Raw genomic sequence first — 17,820 nt, 5'->3', positions numbered from 1 at the left:
CCCAGGGGCGGTCCCGGTCCGGGGCCTCCCGTCTTCTTACGATGACGTCCTCTTCTTGTCTTCACGCTGCGGCTCCGGCGCACTTTGTATGCCCTGCTGAAGGCAGAGCAAAGTACTGCAGTGAGCAGGCGCCGGGCCTCTCTGACCTTTCCCGGTGTCTGCGCATTGCAGTACTTTGCTCTGCCCTCAACAGGGCAGACAAAGTACGCCTGCGCCGGAACCGCAGCGTGAAGACAGGAAGAGGACGTCATCGTTAGAAAATGGGAGGCCCAGGACTGCGACGCCCATCGGACCAGAACAGAATCGGGACCGCCCCTGGGTGAGTATAATCTAACCTCTTTTTCTCATCTTTCTGGATACATCGGAGGCTTATCTACAGCATTACAGAATGCTGTAGATAAATCCCCGATGCCGGTGGGCTTAGCTCACCTTCGATTTTGGGGGTTACAGGTTCCCTTTAAAGAGGATCTGTCATGGGAGAGTTTTGGGTCCCTGGCAGCTCTATAAACCAATTACATGGCCATCAGGGAAAGGAAGTAGGTTAAAAACAGAAAGGCCACCAATCCACTAAGGTAATAGTAGGTACCCCTGCTCTCACTCCTGTGAATCCCGCGGTGAACCCCTGTGAAGGAGTGATCCCCTATTTAAGCAGTAAAATATATTATACTGTGTGTGTGTATATATATATATATATATATATATATATATATATATATATATATATATATATATATATATATATATATATACATAAATACACACACACACACACACATATACACACAGTACAGACCAAAGTTTGGACTGAAAATTGTACATTCACACTGAAGGCATCAAAACTATGAATTAACATGTGGAATTATATACTTAACAAAAAAGTGTGAAACAACTGAAATTATGTCTTATATTCTAAGTTCTTCAAAGTAGCCACCTTTTGATTTGATGACTGCTTTGCACACTCTTGGCATTCTCTTGATGAGCTTCAAGAGGTAGTCACCGGAAATGGTTTACACTTCACAGGTGTACCCTGTCAGATTTAATAAGTGGGATTTCTTGCCTTATAAATGGTGTTGGGACCATCAGTTGTGTTGAGCAGAAGTCTGGCGAATACACAGCTGATAAAAAAAAAGAAAAAGCATCTAAATAAAGAAAAACGAGAGGCCATCATTACTTGAAGAAATGAAGGTCAGTCAGTCCAAAAAATTGGGCAAACTTTGAAAGTGCAGTGGCAAAAACCATCAAGCACTACAAAGAAACTGGCTCAAATGAGGACCGCCCCAGGAAAGGAAGACCAAAAGTCACCTCTGCTTCTGAGGATAAGTTTATCCGAGTCACCAGCCTCAGAAATTGCAGGTTAACAGCAGTTCAGATTAGAGACCAGGTCAATGCCACACAGAGTTCTAGCAGCAGACATCTCTACAACAGTTAAGAGGAGAGTTTGTGCAGCAGGCCTTCATGGTAAAATAGCTGCTAGGAAACCACTGCTAAGGACAGGAAACAAGCAGAAGAGACTTGTCTGGGCTAAAGAACACAAGGAATGGACATTAGACCAGTGGAAATCTGTGCTTTGGTCTGATGAGTCCAAATTTGAGATCTTTGGTTCCAACCACCGTGTCTTTGTGCGACGCAGAAAAGGTGAACGGATGGACTCTACATGCCTGGTTCCCACTGTGAAGCATGGAGGAGGAGGTGTGATGGTGTGGGGGTGCTTTGCTGGTGACACTGTTGGGGATTTATTCAAAATTTAAGGCATACTGAACCAGCATGGCTACCACAGCATCTTGCAGCAGCATGCTATTCCATCCAGTCTGCATTTAGTTGGACCATCATTTATTTTTCAACAGGACAATGACCCCAAACACACCTCCAGGCTGTGTAAGGGCTATTTGACCAAGGAGAGTGATGCGGTGCTACGCCAGATGACCTGGCCTCCAGTCACCAGACCTGAACCCAATCGAGATGGTTTGGGGTGAGCTGGACCGCAGAGTGAAGGCAAAAGGGCCAACAAGTGCTAAGCATCTCTCGGAACTCCTTCAAGATTGTTGGAAGACCATTCCCGGTGACTACCTCTTGAAGCTCATCAAGAGAATGCCAAGAGTGTGCAAAGCAGTCATCAAAGCAAAAGGTGGCTACTTTGAATAACCTAGAATATAAGACATAATTTCAGTTGTTTCACACTTTTTTGTTAAGTATATAATTCCACATGTGTTAATTCATAGTTTTGATGCCTTCAGTGTGAATGTACAATTTTCAGTCATGAAAATACAAAAAAAATCTTTAAATGAGAAGGTGTGTCCAAACTTTTGGTCTGTACTGTACTTCATGGAGAGTGTTCTTCATTTGGGTGGGTGTTGTGAGGTGGTGTTTCTTCACCATGGAAAGGATTCTGTGATCATCCTCCACTGTTGTCTTCCTTGGACGTCCAGCCCTTTTTCAGTCTTCATAGTATATAACTTGGCACACTCAAGCGGGTGAAGTGAGAAGAATTTAATGTGATATGAAAGACCAGCGGTGGATACAGCGTCTTAGGATACACGCCCCCCACAGACTTTCTGATACGCCAGAAGTTGGATCCTGACTACCAGGTCCTCTGGTATACCACATATTCTCATCATCACTCTAGTGATTGTGTCAAACCACACATCCTTCTATTTCTTATAGTACACTGATGAAAGTCTTGAAAGACCGAAACGTGTGTTGTGACTACTGTATGTATTTCATATCACATTAAACTCTTCTCCCTTCACCCACTTGAGTGTGCCAAGTTATATACTAAGTTTTATGGTTTGGGAACCTACTTTTACGCACCTTCCCCACCGGCTGTGCTAGCATTTTGCTCAACTATTTTTGAGTCTCCAGGCTCACCAGTGCATTTTTTTAGCAGGATGCATGTTTTGTTTATTTGGCCACTCCTAACATTTGTGCTATCTAATAGATTTCTTTTTTCTCAGCCTAATAATGGTATGTTTCTCTTCCAGCGAGAGCTCTTTTGGCATGTTGTAAGTTCACAGCAACAGCTTCCAAATATAAATGCCACACCTGGAATCCGCTCCTGACCTTTTATCTGCTTAACTGATGAGGATTGACAAGGGAATAGCACATTAAAAGCTTTTGAAATAATTGTCCAATTACTTTTGGTCCCGTTCGTTAAAAACAGGCACCTACCTGTTAAAGAGCTGTAATTCCTAAACCCTTACTTCAATTAGGACATGAATACCCTCAAATGAAAGCTGGGAGTCTACTCTTTAAGCCCATATTGATTATATAACTATCTTAAATACATTTTGGTAAAAAGCTAAAATGCCCAAACTTGTTTCACTGACTAAATATTTCTGGACCTAACTGTACCTTCACACACTTGCCTTTTATGTGGCGCAGAAACAGATACTGGTATGTTGGTGCTTCGTTCCATTTCTTGAAGTCTTTTTTTGTCCCTGGAAGAAAATTCCTTGGGAGGAAGTAATAAGAACTCTTCCTCACTTTCAACAGTGGCTTCAATGTAGCGTCCAATTACAAAATCTTGGAAGCAAAGTAAAACGAGTTCTTTGCAGCGGCCTGGGTTTCTGTGACAAGTAAATATGATATTTCTATATCTGGAGATCATTTGTAAATTGTTTAAAAACACAAACAAAAGCACTGTTATCAGTAATTGAAACATAGCTGGTTCATTGGGCCAGAAGAACAGGCGAATAACTTTCTACAGATTATATGTAGATGGAATCCCTGTAAACGCATAGCATTATTCCTGTTAACACTAGTACAGAGCTGGCTATTATTGGAAACAACTACTGGTCAGAAAGATCCCTAATAGTCTAACTGAAAGGCAGCTAAATTCGGGTGCAGCTGCACTGTATTGGGCAGATTACTGATCCTTTCCATGCATGCAGGCTTGACCAAATGTCCATCTTTACTATATTAAAGAGGGGCGGATAAGTGATGGCACTACACATTGCAATGATTAAAGGGCTGAATAGGTTAAAAATCAAATATCTGAGGTCTATTTTCCGCCAACTGTTTTATTTCATCATTCCAATAAACAACTAAACTGAGGATATAAGTGCTGAGGTATATTATGTTAAAGGATATCCCTGTTGGAACAAGTTATCACTTATCCCACTTATTAATCAGTTGGTGTCCAATTGCTAAGCCCTGCACCAATTTGCAGAAAAGGGAACTTTTATTACCATTAGAATGGAAACATAGAACACATGATAGATCGCCACTTGATCCATTCTCTATGGGGCTGCTGTAAAAAGCCTAGCGTAGTGCTCCACAGCCCCATAGGGAATGAATGGATTGGCGATAAAGCATACGTACTATGGTTCCATGGTAACTATTATAAAAGTATTCTGTTCTGCCGTTCGATGGGGGTCCCAGTGTTCAGAACCTTGCCAAACAAAGTTATCACTAGTGATGAGGGAACGTGCTCGAATAACGTCTTATTCGAGCATGCTCGAGTGTTATCCGACCATCTGGGAGTGTTTGTTTATTATGTTCGAGTCACAGCTGATGCATGATTTGTGGCTGTTAGACAGCATGAACACATCTGGAGATGGGCTTGTTTGTTAGGGAATCCCCATGTGTTCAACGAGTCAAACAGCCGCAAATCATGTAGCCGCAGGGACTCGAACATAACATATGAGCACTCCCATATGCACGATTAACACCCGAGCATGCTCTGATAACTAGTGATGAGCGAACGTGCTCGGATAACGTGTATGGATAGGTAAAAACTTGTTTTCACCAGAGAATCCCTTTAATTACTGGGCAAAACTTACTCTATATATCTAGGATCTAAGGGGCAAGTTCTCTCCTTATGGAGAGTGACATGCCAGATCTGGCGTGTCATACCTGTTGGAGGTAGCAATCCTACAAATCAATACCAACCCATTAACTAGCCTTGCAATATGATTTAGGATAAAATCCAAATCAGAATCTCAATTTGCAGACACAGTGTTTCGGGGTATTGCCTCTCATCAGTGCAAAGTAGGAGATCTATATCTGGTTAAGAAATAAGAACTTTTCACGTCAGATGTTAAATACCTTGCTTCACAAGTGACTGCAATAAAGATTTTCTCTCCAGGATGGATCACCAACGCCTCATTAAGGTCAGCCTTTGAAGACTCGCACGCTTCCATTTTGCTTATATCCAAGTCACCTAATCCATTAAAGGCAGGGAAGTTTCCTGGCTTCAATTGCCCATTAAGTGTTGTCACATAGTTGTCTACCATGGGTTGGGTATGCACATGACTCATTGATGCATCATTTGGAGAATTTAGTGCACTTGCTTTGAAAGGAAGAGCAGAACCAGTCAGGTATCTTAAATGGTAACCTGAAGTTGCATAGGGCATATGATAGAGCCTCGTATTTACACAATTAGCAGTCATTACCAAGGGAAGCACAACATTAGATCTCGCAGTTTCATTTGAGTTACAATTGGTTGCATCACACATGGATGAGGAAGGTGACTGTAATATAGTTGATGAGACACCACTCAAATTTGATTTAGGAGCAGACATTTCAAACTTGAACTTATTCTCCTTCTCTAAACCGGCTACTTTGCAAGAGACTAATGAATGAACATCACTTCCTTTATTCCTAAAAAAAAAAAAAAGAATATTTTAAGAGATCAATACAACATGTAAATTTATACATGCAGAAAATCTAAGGAACATGTAATATTTTGTATGACTTGTAGAATGAAACACCTCTTTTCTCAGTCGCCCATGACAGCACTACCAGAGAGAGGGAATCCGCCCTTCAGGGACAGGAAACCTACAGGATAAAAAGGGCGGTACCTCTCTCCTGCTTCAGTTTTGTTTCCTGTCCCTGACAGGGGAACCCTCAGGATCGGTACCTGTATCCGGAGCCGACCAGTGGAGGTATGACGGCGGGGAGGCCCCTCGGTGTCCGACGCCGCCACTTCTGGGTCCGATGGGGCTGCAGAGCGGGCGGAGGGGAGCGCGGCTGCCTCCCCGGATTGGGGTAGGGGCTTTAGGGACCCGGCGTGCCTCTGCAGAGAGGCCTGGTCCGGAGCGACGACCTGGTGTGTGAGAGCACCAAGATGGCCGCCGCACCGGATATAGACGCTGTCTACTTCCGGGTCCCGGGGAGCGCGCATGCGCACTGGGGACCAGCGCTACCCTGCAACGCAGCTGGAGGAGGGGTGATCGGCGCACTATTTAAAACACCGCTGTGAGAGCGCCCTTTGCTGCATGCAGTCCCACTATGGCGGACAGCGATCAGCAGCTCCAGCCGGCGCAGCCCTTACAGCCACCACCGCAGCAACAGCAGCGTCACCACCAGCGCAAGTCGGGCGGAAGGACCTCTGCAGGCACCCGAAGTACCCGCTCCAGGAGCCATTCCATGCCGCACAGTAAAACCTCCAATATCTCCAGCCAGCCGACACCTTCTACTTCGGGTCTCATACAAGATCCCGTACCTCCTCCAGAACTGGTACCTGTAGCTGCGCAAGATGGGTGAGTGATCTTCGTGAAAGTTCACCAAGTAATAGGGTCCCCTTTTTCCGTTTATTTTTTAGGCAAGAAAAAAAACGGAGAAAACTAAACATAGAGACTGTCCCTTATGTGGAGAACCCCTGTTATAGAACTGGGATAAGAAATTATGCGGTTCCTGTATAGGACAAGTCCTTTGTGAAGAAACCCCTAGTTTTGCCTCTGAATTACGTTCAGTAATAAGATCAGAGGTAGAAACAGCGTTTAAATCCCTTAAAGGGGAGGGGGTTAAGGAGAGAACACCTGTCCCCCTTTTTCACTCCGATCCTTCTAGCTCTGATGAGGATGTGTCAGACAAGAAAGGTTCCTCCTCCTCCTCAGACTCTGAGAGTGGAGGCCGCCACTGCTTCCCCTTAGATGAAATAGATGCCCTCGTAAAAACTGTAAGATCTACAATGGGGGTCCTAGACCCACGTCCTGACAAAACGGTACAGGACATTATGTTTGGCGGCCTGGGCCAGAAAAAACGCAGAGTTTTTCCACTTAACGAAAACGTGCAGGCCCTGATTAAAAAGGAGTGGGAAAAGCCAGAAAGAAAAAATTCATCTGTACCCTCCCTTAACCCCTTCACCCCCGGAGCTTTTTCCGTTTTTCCGTTTTCGTTTTTCGCTCCCCTCCTTCCCAGAGCCATAACTTTTTTATTTTTCCGTCAATTTGGCCATGTGAGGGCTTATTTTTTGCGGGACGAGTTGTACTTTTGAACGACATCATTGGTTTTAGCATGTCGTGTACTAGAAAACGGGAAAAAAATTCCAAGTGCAGTGAAATTGCAAAAAAAGTGCAATCCCACACTTGTTTTTTGCTTGCCTATTTTGCTAGGTTCACTAAATGCTAAAACTGACCTGCCATTATGATTCTCCAGGTCACTACGAGTTCATAGACACCTAACATGACTAGGTTATTTTTCACCTAAGTGGTGAAAAAAAATTCCAAACTTTGCAAAAAACAAAACAAAACAAAATTGCGCCATTTTCCGATACTCGTAGCGTCTCCATTTTTCGTGATCTGGGGTCGGGTGAGGGCTTATTTTTTGCGTGCCGAGCTGGCGTTTTTAATGATAGCATTTTGGTGTAGATACGTTCTTTTGATCGCCCGTTATTGCATTTTAATGCAATGTCGTGGCGACCAAAAAAACGTAAATCTGGCGTTTCGAATTTTTTTCTCATTACGCCATTTAGCGATCAGGTTAATGCTTTTTTTTAATTGATAGATCGGGCGATTCTGAACGCGGCGATACCAAATATGTGTAGGTTTTTTTTTTTTTTTATTGATTTATTTTGATTGGGGCGAAAGGGGGGTGATTTAAACTTTTATGTTTTTTTTATTTTTTTCACATTTTTAAAAACTTTTTTTTTTTACTTTTGCCATGCTTCTATAGCCTCCATGGGAGGCTAGAAGCAGGCACAGCCCGATCGGCTCTGCTACATAACAGCGATCATCAGATCGCTGTTATGTAGCTAAAATGCAGGTGTGCTGTGAGCGCCGACCACAGGGGGGCGCTCACAGCCACCGGCAATCAGTAACCATAGAGGTCTCAAGGACCTCTATGGTTACAATGGAGGAGCATCGCCGACCCCCGATCATGTGACAGGGGTCGGCGATGCGCTCATATCCGGCCGCACGGCCGGATGCGGTAGTTAAATGCCGCTGTCTGCGTTTGACAGCGGCATTTAACTAGTTAATAGCGGCGGGTGATCGCGATTTCACCCGCCGCTATTGCGCGCACATGTCAGCTGTAAAAAACAGCTGACATGTCGCGACTTTGATGTGCGCTCACCGCCGGAGCGCACATCAAAGCGGGGGTCCCGACATGTGACGTACTATACCGTCACATGTCGGGAAGGGGTTAAAAGGAAATATCCTTTTGCGGAAGATGATTCTACAGCATGGGACAAAGCCCCTAAACTTGACGTGGCAGTAGCTAAAGCGTCAAAGAAATTTGCACTGCCCTTTGAGGACATGGGTACGCTAAAAGACCCCCTTGATAAAAGAGCCGACACCTTCCTAAAAGGGGCCTGGGAGTCAGCAGGGGGATGTTTAAGACCCGCCATAGCGGCCGCATGTACTTCCAGATCCCTAATGATTTGGATAGACAATCTGGAGAAACAGTTAAGGGATGGAGTATCCCGACAAAAAATCATCGAATCAATTCCCATGATTAGGGGAGCGGCAGCCTTCTTGGCCGACTCTTCGGCGGACTCTATCAAACTGACTTCAAAATCGGCAGCCCTGTCCAATGCAGCTCGTAGAACGCTGTGGCTGAAAAACTGGCCAGGCGATCTACAGACAAAACTAAAACTTTGTTCAATCCCATGTGAGGGAAAATTTCTGTTTGGGGAAACCCTAGATGACATTTTACAAAAAGCAGGGGATAAGAAGAAGGGGTTCCCTAACCTGGCCGCACCATACGTTAGGCGGCCCTTTCGGAACAGGAAATTTATCCGCAGACGCCCTCCTAGAGAACAGAACAGGTGGGAGGAGGGGAGAAATAGAGACAGGGGCTTCCTCTTTGGCAACTCCCCCAGAAATAAAAAAAACCCCTAAGTGACACCTCCCCCAGGGTGGGAGGGAGACTGTATCAATACCTTCCGGCCTGGGAAAAAATCTCTTCCAGTACTTGGATTTTAAACCTAATAAAAATGGGACTTCAAATAAACTTTACCACTCTTCCTCCCCAACACTATGTGGTCACTCCATTGAAACCTTCATGGCGGCAACAGGCCTTGGAACTAGAAATCTCAAAACTCATAACCAAAGATGTGATCCGAGAAGTTCCATAACCGGAAAGAGGGAAAGGATTCTTTTCCCCACTGTTTCTGATTCCAAAGCCGGATGGTTCCTTCCGCACAATAATAAATCTACGGAGATTTAACAGTTATGTAAAGAATCAAACATTCAAAATGGAATCGACAAGATCTACAATAAAAAACCTGTTTCCAAATTGTTTCATGGTAGTGTTGGATCTCAGCGACGCGTACTATCACGTCCCCATCCACAAAAACTCACAGAAATACCTCAGACTAGCAGTAGTCATGGAGGGAGTAGTGAAAGAATACCAGTACAAGGCCCTCCCGTTTGGCATTTCGGTAGCGCCCCGTGTTTTTACCAAGGTGGTAGCAGAAATGATGGCCCACATAAGGGAGGAAGATGTTATTATAATACCATACCTAGACGACTTCCTGATTGTCAGCAACTCAGCCCAACATTGTCACCAACAGTGCAGCAGAGTGATAAAAACTCTAACAGAATTAGGTTGGCTCCTAAATCTCCAGAAGTCAAAACTGGAACCGACCATGGTGCAAGAGTTTCTGGGCCTAACTCTGGACTCGGTTTTACAGGAATGTCGCCTTCCAGACCTGAAGAAACAAAAAATACTAAGCATTGTGTCCGGAGCTCGCTCAAACCCTCATATGACCTTAAGAGGAGCGATGTCACTGCTAGGGTCCCTTTCTGCTTGTCTCCTGGCAGTACAGTGGGCTCAGATCCACACGAGAGACCTCCAGTGGGATGTCCTGAAAAATCAGGTTACACTGAGGGGACGCCTGGAAGGTCGCATGACTCTAAGTTCAGACACTATTCGTTCCCTAGACTGGTGGCTAGATTCCAACAATCTATCAAAGGGGGTCCCGTGGGTGATCGATGTACAACAAGTAGTTACCACGGATGCCAGTCCCACGGGGTGGGGAGCTCACCTGGGAAACAGTGTTACTCAGGGGGTCTGGACAGATCGAGAATACCAGGTATCCTCAAATCAAAAAGAACTTTGCGCAGTGAGCCATGCTCTGTCAGTTTTTCTTCCCAAACTACGGGGACAACATGTCTGGGTTTTCTCGGACAATCAAGTAGTAGTGGCCTACCTGAACCACCAGGGGGGGACCAGATCCCAAGCCCTGATGGAAACTACTTCCCAAATCTTCACCTTAGCCGAACATCACTTCCTATCCCTCTCGGCGTTACACATAAGAGGCGTAGTGAACAAAAAGGCAGACTTCCTAAGCCGTACCCAGCTGAAACAGGGGGAATGGGCTCTGAACCAAAGGGTCTTCGATCAGATCACAAAAATCTGGGGGGTACCAGTAATAGACCTCTTCGCCAGTATAGAGAACAGAAAAGTAAAACAGTTTTGTTCTCTAAACCACAGAGGGAACCCCCGAGCACTGGATGCATTCTCGATTCCCTGGACTCACGGTCTGACATATGCCTTTCCCCCTTATATACTTATACCGGCAGTCCTACGGAAGAGAAGACAGGACAGGGCGAGTATCATTCTAATAGCCCCCTTCTGGCCCAAAAGGGCCTGGTTTTCCTGGCTGAAAATCCTATCGGTCACAGATCCCTGGGTCCTTCCGGATCTTCCAGACCTCTTATCACAGGGGCCGGTGTTCCACCCTCAGTCGGCAAATCTACACTTGACAGCGTGGAACTTGAAAGGTCACTGCTAAGGGCAAGGGGATTCTCAGATAATTTAGTCTCCACGCTATTAAAAAGTAGGAAGACAATAACAACTAAAATCTATGGTAAAACTTGGAAAAAGTTTCTGTCCACCTCCGGGGTAAGACTACAAGATGGGGTTCCAGTGGTCAAAATATTAGAGTTCCTACAGAAAGGTTTGGATATGGGCCTATCGGTGAGCACCTTAAAGGTGCAAGTAGCGGCCTTAGGGGCGTTATACAATGATAGTATTGCCACTAACCCATGGATAGCAAGATTCATTAAAGCCGCTGTACGGTCTAGGCCAATAAAAATCAGAAACCCTCCATCTTGGGACTTAAATTTAGTACTATCAGCTCTGACAGAACCCCCGTTTGAACCCATAGATTCGATACCACTTAAAATCTTATCCCTCAAAACGGCCCTTCTTACAGCCCTAACATCTGCCCGTAGGATTAGTGACCTTCAGGCTCTATCTGCGAACCCTCCCTTCACACAAATCATGGAGGATAGGGTAATATTAAGAACAGACCCTGCTTATCTACCCAAAGTTGCTTCCAATTTCCATAGATCCCAGGAAATAATCCTTCCTTCCTTCTGTCCAAACCCGAAAAATCAAAAAGAGGAAAAATTCCACACCTTAGATGTGAGAAGGTGTCTAATACACTACCTAGAATCCTCCCGTCAGTGTAGGAAGGAAGGCTGTCTTTTTATCTGTTTTCAGGGACCTAGGAAAGGACTCAAAGCCTCCAAAGGCACTATAGCTCGTTGGGTTACTGATGCGATAGCCTTGGCATACTCGTCCACGGGAAATGCAGTTCCTGAAGGACTCAAGGCACACTCTACAAGGGCTATGACGACCTCCTGGGCCGAAAGGTCGGAGGTACCAATAGATAAAATCTGTAAAGCGGCCACCTGGTCAACACCTTCAACCTTCTTTAGGCACTATCGCTTAGACTTAGCCTCTTCGTCGGACTTAACCTTCGGAAGAAGGGTCTTGCAGGCTGTGGTCCCTCCCTAAAGCAATAATCTCTGCAATCCTCTCTGGTAGTGCTGTCATGGGCGACTGAGAAAGTTGTAGTTACTCACCGATAACGGTGTTTCTCAGAGCCCATGACAGCACCTGCTTATTCCCCCCCTTATCACGTGTGTGGTGAGCACTTTATTATACGAAGTGTGTATTTGATTTAGACACGGTGTAATCTTCATAAGTATTTTGCTAAAATATGTGTATTTCTTGTTATCACTAACCTGGAGGACCTCTGATGCTCTGTAAACTAAACTGAGGCAGGAGAGAGGTACCGCCCTTTTTATCCTGTAGGTTTCCTGTCCCTGAAGGGCGGATTCCCTCTCTCTGGTAGTGCTGTCATGGGCTCTGAGAAACACCGTTATCGGTGAGTAACTACGACTATTCTAAGCGGATAAAAATGCTCCTAGGGAGATCCTAGATCTCTTTGTGGGGTTGTCTGGTGCAAGCAGGACAACCGGAGTGATACGGTAATTCTTATTAGAGCAACTTGCTGCTTACATAAAAATTTGGAACTGACGGATTCATCTACAAGCACTAACTTTTTAAAATAGTAGATTATATATTGTAGTAAAGCCACATACGAATGAGTTAAATCCTACAACTGCATGTCTTGATTAGATGTACCTGACTAGCTTTGACCAAGAACCAAAACCTTTGTTTACAAGGTGTCAGTCTGCTGGATGGAACAGAGTCCAATGTGCTGCTGGTGAGTGACTAGCCAAGATGTGAGCTATAGCTTGGAGAGAGACATGCCAAGGTCTCACTTTGAATGGAGACTGCATGGGTCAGCTAGGAAAACTGAGCAGTCTGTGTGTTGGAGCTGCAGAAACGGTGTGGAGGAGCTGCACAAGACTGTGTGGAACCTGCGCCTGTTCAGTGTGAACTGTGAGCAGAGTTGAACATTTCTGTTTGGAGCTGGAAGCTGCTGGAGCTCAGGCTGAAAGTGATGCTGAGACTGCTGAGATCTTGCCTCTTTTGTGTATAAAGTTTGCTCTGGGAGAAGAGGCTAATCTATTCATACCTTGGAGTTTAATGAAGGCAATAAAACTGTACCTGTTTGGGTCAAACAAAATTGCCTGTGTCAACACTACCTAATGCCTACCTAAGATGGTAATGCCTACCTTTGGCCTACAGACCAAAAGTTTGGACACACCTTCTCATTTAAAGATTTTTCTGTATTTTCAGGACTATGAAAATTGTAAATTCACACTGAAGGCATCAAAACTATGAATTAACAAATGTGGAATTATATACTTAAAAAAAAAACGTGAAACAACTGAAAATATGTCTTATATTCTAGGTTCTTCAAGGTAACCACCTTTTACTTTGATGACTGCTTTGCACACTCTTGGCATTCTCTTGATGAGCTTCAAGAGGTAGTCACCGGAAATGGTCTTCCAACAATCTTGAAGTAGTTCCCAGAGATGCTTAGCACTTGTTTGCCCTTTTGCCTTCACTCAGTGGTCCAGCTCACCCCAAACCATCTCGATTGGATTCAGGTCTGGTGACTGTGGAGGCCAGGTCATCTGGCGTAGCACCCCAACACTCTCCTTCTTTGTCAAATAGCCCTTACACAGCCTGGAGGTGTGTTTGGGGTCATTGACCTGTTGAAAAATAAATGATGGTCCAACTAAACACAAATCGGATGGAATAGCATGCCGCTGCAAGATGCTGTGGTAGCCATGCTGGTTCAGTATGCCTTCAATTTTGAAGAAATCCCCAACAGTGTCACCAGCAAAGCACCACCACCCCATCACACCTCCATGCTTCACGGTGGGAACCAAGCATGTAGAGTTAATCCGTTCACCTGTTCTGCGTCACACAAAGACACGGTGGTTGGAACCAAAGATCTCAAATTTGGACTCATCAGACCAAAGCACAGATTTCCACTGGTCTAATGTCCATTTCTTGTGTTCTTAAGCCCAAACAAGTCTTTTCTGCTTGTTGCCTGTCCTTAGCGGTCGTTTCTTAGCAGCTATTTTACCATGAAGACCTGCTGCACAAAGTCTCCTCTTAACAGATGTTGTAGAGATGTGTCTGCTGCTAGAACTCTGTGTGGCATTGACCTGGTCTCTAATCTGAGCTGCTGTTAACCTGCGATTTCTGAGGGTGGTGACTCGGATAAACTTATCCTCAGAAGCAGAGGTGACTCTTGGTCTTCCTTTCCTGGGGCAGGCCTCCTGAGAGCCAGTTTCTTTGTAGCGGTTGATGGTTTTTGCCTCTGCACTTGGGGACACTTTCAAAGTTTTCCCAATTTTTCGGACTGTCTGACCTTCATTTCTTAAAGTAATGATGGCCACTCGGTTTTCTTTACTTAGAATTTGTATTATGGCAAGAAAAAAGCAGCTAACAGTCTACTCAGTAGGACTATCAGCTGTGTATCCACCAGACTTCTGCACAACACAACTGATGGTCCCAACAGCATTTATAAGGCAAGAAAACCCACTTATTAAACTTGACAGGGCACACCTGTGAAGTGAAAACCATTCCCGGTGACTACCTCTTGAATCTCATCAAGAGAATGCCAAGAGTGTGTAAAGGAGTCATCAAAGCAAAAGGTGGCTACTTTGAAGAAACTGGAATATAAGACATATTTTCAGCTGTTTCACACTTTTTTGTTACGTGTATAATTCCACATGTGTTAATTCATAGTTTTGATGCCTTCAGTGTGAAATTACAATTTTCATAGTCATGAAAATACAAAAAAATCTTTAAATGAGAAGGTGTGTCCAAACTTTTGGTCTGTACTATATATATATATATATATATATATATATATATATATATATATATATATATATATATATATATAATATATATACACTTGTAGATTGTGAGCCCTCGCGGGCAGGGTCCTCACTCCTCCTGTACCAGTTATGACTTGTATTGTTCAAGATTATTGTACTTGTTTTTATTATGTATACCCCTCCTCACTTGTAAAGCGCCATGGAATAAATGGCGCTATAACAATAAATAATAATAATAATAATAATATACACATATAATTTTTAGTAGAAAGACTGTACTCACTCTATGGAAAGGTTCAAAGATTTACTCTGTCCTTGCTTGATCACTCCAAAATGAGTCATCTTAGAAACCTCCAAGCCCCCTTTGTTCATCATCAAAATTTCAGAGTGCTGATTGTCTGAATCCTCCTTGTTAGATGGCATTCTGAAGAAAACAAAAAAAATAATCATATTCAACAGCATCTTGTGGACTCTACGCCACCAGAGCAGTTTTCTATTACGAGATTGTAGAAAAGAATGTTTTACACTGAAAAGCTCTGGCATTTAAGAAAAAAAAACATATGGTAGTTTGAGGAGCTGACTTGGGAAAGTAAGAGGAGGTTGATCTAATGCGGACCCTTGCAGGATTCTACTTAAACTGCTTCCTTTGACTGTCAGGTCGCTACCAAGTGTGAAAATGATTTAGTGTCTCCCAATGGTCCCCAACCAGCTCTTCAAACTAGAGTGATTAAGAATAGAATATAATTTGACTGCAATTGTGCACATAGGTTCTGATTCATCCAATGTAAAGCAATATTCACATACAGAAATTTAAATCAAATCACTGCTGATGTGATCACCCTTTGCCTTCAAAAACATCATGACTTCTTTTAGGTATATGTACACAAAGTCAGGGACTTTTGTCAGATTATTTTCAGGTGCATAAGTAGTAGTGTTGAGCCACCTCCCTAGTGTTGGAGTTTGGTTCGTGGAACTGGGACGTGTTCGACGAATGTTCGTCGAACACCGCCAAACCCCACTGAAACCAAAGTGCGGGCCTGCCGGGGGCTCTGTGCGGGCTGTCGGGGCTCCGTGCGGGCTGCTGGGGGTCTGTGCGTGACTGCCGGGGGCTCTATGCGGGCTGCCGGGGCTCTGTGCGGGCTATACATACAGACATACAGTACATTAAACATAGAGTACATACTCACCATTACTTGTCATTTTGATCCCCGAAGCCAGTGTCATCTGTAAGAAGATTAAAATAACAAACAACCAATATACTCCCTGTCTGCAGAAATCCACGAGTGCCCCACGACGATCTCCCGTGGAGAATGGCAGCATCGCTGATGCTACCGCTCTCCAGGGGTTCCAGGAACACAATGACGGGAGGAAGGTATCCTTCCGCATTGTATTCCTCCGCCGCTGTAAAAAAAAAAAAGTCCTTAGTCTCACTTATGGCATTGCTGTGTGAGAAATTTTCCCAAGCAGCAATTGCCATAAAGTGAGACTTTGAACTATAGTAACCTCAGTGATGCACTGCAGGAGCCATTGTCTCTTTTCAGTGTGTCACTGAGGGTCCTATAGAGCAGTGACATCACCCGATGTCACTGTTTTATAGGGGAGATCGTCGTGGGACACTCGTTATTAATTGGACTACGGCGGACAGGTAGTATGCGGTTTATTTTACGTTTTTTGCAGGCGCTGAAGTATGGTAAGCATGGTTAAATGAAGAATATTAAAATACTTAATTCCTAATGTGTGTGTTTTATTAACCCTTTATTACTTTTGGATTAATAATGGATAGGCGTCTTTCTGAGCCAGAGGGGGAAATCCGACGGCCGGGGGCCAATATTTGTAGCCTGCTATGAATATCAGCCCGCAGCTGCCTGCGTAGCCTTTACTGGCTATTAAAATAGGGGGACCCCCCCCAAAAAAAAAAGGACGTGGGGCCCCCTATGTTTTATAGCCAGAAAGGCTACGCAGACAGCTGCGGGCTGATATTCATAGCCAGAGAGGGGCCATGGATATTGGCCCGCCCCGGCTACAAATACCAGTCCACAGCCGCCCCAGAAATGGCGCATCTGTAAGATGCGCCAACTCCGGCACTTAACCCCTCTCTTCTCACTCCCGTGTAGCAGTGGGATATGGGGTAATAAGGGGTTAATGTCACCTTGCTATTGTAAGGTGACATTAAGCCGGGTTAATAACGGAGCGGCGTCAATAAGAAGCCTATCCATTATTAATCCAATAGTGATAAAGGGTTAATAAAACACACACACACACACACACACACACACACACACACACACACATTTGGAAAAAAGTATTTTAATATTCTTCATTTAACCATACTTCCCATACTTCAGCGCCTGCAAAAAAACGTAAAATAATAAACCATATACTATCTGTCCGCCGTGGTCCAATTAATAACGAGTGTCCCACGACGATCTCCCCTATAGAACAGTGACATCGGGTGATGTCACTGTACTATAGGACCTTCAGTGACACACTGACAGGAGACAATGGCTCCTGCAGTGCACCACTGAGGGGTTACCGGAGTTCAAAGTCTCACTTTATGGCAATTGCTGCGTGGGAAAATTTCTCACACAGCAATGCCATAAGTGAGACTAGGGACTATTTTTTTTACAGCGGCGGAGGAATACAGTGCGGAAGGATACCTTCCTCCCGTCATTGTGTTCCTGGAGCCCCTGGAGAGCGGTAGCATCAGCTGACGCTGCCGTTCTCCACGGTAGATCGTCGTGGGACACTCGTGGATTTCTGCGGACAGGGAGTATATTGGTTGTTTTATTTTAACCTTTTTTACAGATGACACTGGCTTCGGGGAACAAAGTGACAAGTAATGGTGAGTATGTACTCTATGTTTAATGTACTGTGTGTCTGTATGTATAGCCCGCACAGAGCCCCGGCAGCCCGCACATAGCCCCCGGCAGCCCGCACATAGCCCCCGGCAGTCACGCACAGACCCCCCGGCAGCCTGCACAGAGCCCCGGCAGCCTGCACAGAGCCCCGGCAGCCTGCACAGAGCCCCGGCAGCCTGCACAGAGCCCTGGCAGGCCCATACAGACCCCAGGCAGTCACGCACAGACCCCCGGTAGGC

At 44.8% G+C, this 17,820-nt stretch overlaps 1 protein-coding gene across 4 annotated transcripts in view; it reads right to left on the bottom strand.

The window, feature by feature from the left end:
* The window catches only part of MOV10L1 (Mov10 like RNA helicase 1), a 226,876-nt gene that overhangs the window by 81,867 nt on the left and 127,189 nt on the right, over positions 1–17,820 (bottom strand). For all 4 annotated transcript variants that reach the window (XM_077264879.1, XM_077264881.1, XM_077264882.1 and 1 more), the window contains 3 exons: positions 15,007–15,147; positions 5,044–5,598; positions 3,363–3,563 (listed from right to left, as the gene is read on the bottom strand). In XM_077264879.1, the coding sequence (XP_077120994.1) occupies positions 3,363–3,563; positions 5,044–5,598; positions 15,007–15,147 (897 nt within the window). The remainder of the gene's footprint in view (positions 1–3,362; positions 3,564–5,043; positions 5,599–15,006; positions 15,148–17,820) is intronic.

The sequence above is a fragment of the Ranitomeya variabilis genome, chromosome 5 (genome assembly GCF_051348905.1).
Source record: "Ranitomeya variabilis isolate aRanVar5 chromosome 5, aRanVar5.hap1, whole genome shotgun sequence".
Classification (NCBI taxonomy): Eukaryota; Metazoa; Chordata; class Amphibia; order Anura; family Dendrobatidae; genus Ranitomeya; species Ranitomeya variabilis.
This window is presented reverse-complemented; position numbering and strand designations above follow the sequence as displayed.